General features: G+C 44.7%; 1 protein-coding gene across 1 annotated transcript; it reads right to left on the bottom strand.

Annotated features, from left to right (window-relative positions):
• Positions 1-746: 746 nt before the first annotated feature.
• RPS27L (ribosomal protein S27 like) lies at positions 747-4,718 on the bottom strand. The gene is given in 4 exon segments (NM_001277460.1): positions 747-1,045; positions 2,118-2,228; positions 4,414-4,522; positions 4,599-4,718. Coding segments are annotated over 4 exon segments (255 nt in total). The 5' UTR covers positions 4,605-4,718; the 3' UTR covers positions 747-1,016.
• Between the last annotated feature and the right edge of the window lie 216 nt (positions 4,719-4,934).

Raw genomic sequence — 4,934 nt, 5'->3', positions numbered from 1 at the left:
CTGAATTGCAATATCAGGTGTTTTCTTAATTAACTAGAAACATATAGGGTTTTTTTAATTATAAAAAGGAAACAAGTTAAATAAATTCCCAACAATAATGAGCTCACCAAGACAGGTGATATTTAGAACAGATGATGCTGACGTATAACTTAAAATCTTCAGTAGTAGTAAAACAAGGTACGTGTAAGATGGCGTGTTTAAAGGGTGTATCATGGTATTAAAAATAAATCTCAGTTTTTTAACAACCCTTTAGGAGGAGATGGCTTTCAAAAGCTAATTAAAAAACAGTTTCCTCATTGCAAAAGGGTAATGATTAAATTTCAATACTTAATACTGAAAATATGCACTGTTGCATGTATGCCATATGCTTACACTACCCTCAATGCTTTCAGTATTTTGCAAAATGATTTAAGTACTTTTGTTTGTTTGTTTGCATAGGGATCTCAGTATAGAATGTGAAGTGCAGGCTGTAGACCAGATTAGAGAGGGGAAAAACCAGGCATTCCAGAATAACATCGAACACATGTGAGTAATTTTGCATCTGAGAAACAGCTATTACCACAGGGTTAGGGGACCAAAACCATGTTGAAACAGCTGAGCTGCATGTCCTTTTTAAACCTGTCTAGCCTTTGTAACCCTTGCTGTTGAAGCAGTCACAGCATTCATTTATACAAAATGTATTAGTGCAGACTGTCACCATATGGTTTACCCTACTGATGATTAACAGAAAGAAGGATGCAGTGAGTCCAAGGTTCAGATTTTTATATTAAATGACACCACCCAATTATAAAACACTGTTTAAAGCTGTAAAAATAGAGCTCAACAGTCTGCAACTTCCAGGGAAGAAAAAATGCACTTCAAACCATTTATTGAAAAAGATTCCAGCTGATCAGTCACCAATAGTGTGTAATTTTCACAAAATCAGTCATAATTATACTGTTACATCAACAGGCATTTTTTTTAGCAGGTAAGGCTTTCAGGAACACAGATCCACCGCTGTATGTTGAAGAGACTGTTCAGTGTTGCTTTCTTCTAAATGAACAGCCTGTAAAGAAATCACAAACACAAGCAGTCTTACATTGCTAGATGACCTTGAAAAACTGCTCATCCAATTCAAGTTGGAAACTTGCATAATAAGTTTATTAAACTTATTTACCACAAGAGCTAACTCAGTCTACTGTAACCCAATCAGAATTCATCTCATTGTAAGCCTTAGGTGTACTGTTGTTGGGTTTTTTGTTGTTTTGTTTTGTTTCTCGGATGCCTTTAAGATTTCAGTCTGTTGTTCTATTCTTTAGTGCTACACACCCTGAATTGAAACAGCTGCTAGGAGTTGTTATACATTTCCAACTGCTCAACAGCCTCATTTCAGGTACTCTGTCTTCCTATCAACTCTATAGCAGTATGTGGTACAAGCACTGCTATGTATAGTTTGCATACGTATTTACATTTCATCCTTTAAATGTAAGGTGAATGAAATCTGGATTCATTTTTTAAATTACTTTTAACCTTCATCTGTTTCCAATGTTTTTCATATATCCTGGACATTGGGTTACATTTCAAGATACCAGTGCTATACAGTTATCTGTGTGTGTGTGTGTGTGTGTATAATTAGCAGGTTATTTGTTCTTTTACACATTATACAAGCATTTTGACTACGTAATGTTAACCAGGGTCTGCCTTGCAGTACCACTGTTTAAAAATAAGCAAGCAAGCCACCACTGACTAGCAGTGGCATGGTATTACTTTAGGCTTGCCAAACCCTCTAAACTTAGTTCAGAATTGAATATCCTGTATCTGTTAGTTAGACTAAAGGAAGTTATAGGTCACTGAATCTAAAATTAAGTGTTCCTGATCAAAATCTAGCTCTAAACTTCCTGGCCTATCTACTTAGCCATTATAAAACAAACAAAACGTTGCATAAAACATTGTAAACAGGCCCCAGCTTGCAAGTTTTGGGTTGTTTTTTTTTTTAATCAGCTAACACTTGGCAATTTGAGGAATAAGCTTTCCAGTACTGGTTTTCAAAAATCAAAGCTAAGAGATCCGCAGGCTGTAAGTCCACAGATGTGCAGTTTTAAGTGTAATATTCAGATTGCTTAAACGTTTCTCCTTACCTTCTGTGAGCCTCGCTTTTCCCCCAGTAGGCTGACACAGAATAGTTGAGCAGCCTACACACAGAACCACTGTCTGAGCGTGGCTGAACACAGTGGTGATCTTGTAGCATCCTGCAAAACAGCATTGTTAAATTTTCTATTGAGTATTTCTAGTATGTTTTTAATTGTATGTGTAATTGAACCAGATACCCTAAGTATACTTGTCCAGGACTAGATGAGTATTACATTACAAAGTATACCAAATAAAACTTAGCATGAAGTACTCACATGCTTTTACTAGCATGCATAGCAAGCACATTAGCTAACTGAAACTAGTATGCCTCTCCCATGAAAATCATTAACAGAATCTGTTGGCTGACAAGCCCTCATGTACCTGTAGTACATATCCTGCAAGAAGCAGGAGCTGGGTGCCATACCTTTGTTCTAGACCAGCCTTAGATAGAGAACTGGTTATTTGTTGGGGGAAAACATTGCTGGGGATGAAGCCTGGCAGCTGTGAACATAAGCACTGCTGTTCAAGGCTGTTTGCTTTCTGTTAATCATTAGTACACATACGGCATAGCTGTATTGTCCAGGGCTAGCACCACACTGACACCACAAGGCTGGCACAGAACAGCTTCACTGCAGTCCAGATTCAGGAAGAGGCAAGTTGGATGAGGCCCTGGGCAACCTGGTCTAGTAAATGGGGAGGTTGGTGGCCCTGCCCGGCAGGGGGGTTGGAGATTCATGATCCTTGAGGTCCCTTCCAACCCAGGCCATTCTGTGATTCTGTGATCAGGAACACTTTGAAACTTCTACATTCCACAGCTCAAAGAAAATATAAAATCAACTTCATACAAGTCTTAGACAAGAGGATTTTCACACCCTACGTTATTCTCCTTGTAAAGTATTTGTAACTGTTTAGGAGGAATGAGAGAGAGAATTTGGAACATATTTAACCTTGAGGTGGATACAGAATACAGACAAACAGAACAATGAGCACAGCCACCATTTTCAGTGTGTGTGGCCTGGAGAGGATAAAATAGAATGTATTGTGAGAAAGATCCTCAGAAAGCTCCTTCACTATCATAGAATCACAGAATCATAGAATGACCTGGGTTGAAAAGGACCACAATGATCGTCTAGTTTCAACCCCCTGCTATATGCAGGTTCGCCAACCAGCAGACCAGGCTGCCCAGAGCCACATCCAGCCTGGCCTTGAATACCTCCAGGGATGGGGCATCCACAGCCTCCTTGGGCAACCTGTTCAGTGCGTCACCACCCTCTGGGTGAAAAACTTCCTCCTAATATCTAACCTAAACCTCCCCTGTCTCAGTTTAAGACCACTCCCCCTTGTCCTGTCACTGTTCACCCTCACAAACAGCCGTTCCTCCTCCTGTTTACACGCTCCCTTCAAGTACTGGAAGGCCACAATGAGGTCTCCCCGGAGCCTTCTCCAAGCTAAACAAGCCCAGTTCCCTCAACCTTTCCTCATAGGAGAGGTGCTCCAGCCCTCTGATCATTTAGTGGCCCTCCTCTGGACCCACTCCAAGAGCTCCACGTCCTTCCTGTGCTGGGAGCCCCAGGCCTGGATGCAGTACTGCAGATGGGGCCTCACAAGAGCTGAGTAGAGGGGGACAATCACCTCCCTCTCCCAAAAGAACTTCAATTTGTGGTTTGGTGGGTTTTTTTTGTTTGTTTGTTTTTGGGTTTTTTTTTGTTTGTTTGTTTGTTTTGAAGCCAACACTGCATTTTCCGATAGTTTTAATGATTTTACCTCACTTTTTAGATGGAAAAGGTTGCCTGAGAGCTTCTTAGAGATCTAAACTACTGAGATAACAGGAAAACTGAGTGCAGCACCAATCCTTTCTTCCAGTCAGGATATCGCTGCTGTGAGTCCATGCATTTTCTGCTGTTTTCTTACTGCTACAGTTTCCTTATGCTACAGTGGTGTCTGGGAGAGGAGTGGCAGCGTTTGCTGCTTTCTGTACGGGCACAGCTGCTCGGCTGCACAGCATCCTTCTGCCACGGTGCCAGAACACGCGCTGCTGGAGCCGATAACGGTGAAGGCGGTTACGCTGATGTTTCTGAGCCAAAAGCGAGGTGCGTGAAAAGCAGACATAGGCAGCACCTGGGACAGCAGCCCGGCCCACACGGGCAGCGCACCGTGAGCCGCTCCCCGGCGTCCGAACAGCCGGCACCCCTCTCCCAGCAGTACACGAAGCAGTGATGTCAGTTCACCTGCCGCAACCGCTGAGGCCGCGAGCAGCGCGCAGCTCATCAGCCCCTGCCGAGCGAGCGACCCGCGGGCGGTTACCTGGGCACTTCACGTCCATGAAGTAGGAGTTGGGGCTCTGCACCAAACGCTTCTTCTTGTGCTTCCTCCTCTCCTCCTCCAGGGAGGGGTGCAGCAGGTCCCTCGCCAGCTGCGTAGGAAGGAACCGTAACGTTATAGAGTGTCCCCCGCCCGCCCCGGTCCCTCCACCTTCCCACACAACTCACAGGCATGTCTGCAGGGCCTCCCGCGGCGAGAGCTGCTCTGGGCGCTCGGAGGACTCGGCTCGATGGTACGCGCCGGGCGGGGCGGGGCCGGGCCAGGCCAGGCCGAGGGGGCGGGGCGCTGAGTGGCGTAGTTGCGTAGTGCCCGCCAAAGGGCGGAAATAGCGCCTACGAAGCCGGAAGGCCTTCGCCACCTCTGCCGCCACATCTCTTGTGCGGGCGGCTGAGGCGTTTAGTAGAGGTTGTTCGAAGCATTTGCTGTGTGCTCGGGTGAAGCTGCAGATTTCAGAGGTGTATCTCAAAGCTGCCGTGCTGCCGTTGCACACTGGTTCCCAAACG

This window comes from Gallus gallus, chromosome 10, assembly GCF_016699485.2.
Source record: "Gallus gallus isolate bGalGal1 chromosome 10, bGalGal1.mat.broiler.GRCg7b, whole genome shotgun sequence".
NCBI classification, from domain to species: Eukaryota; Metazoa; Chordata; class Aves; order Galliformes; family Phasianidae; genus Gallus; species Gallus gallus.
Note: the sequence above shows the minus strand (reverse complement) of the source record. Positions and strands in the feature narration are given on the sequence as shown.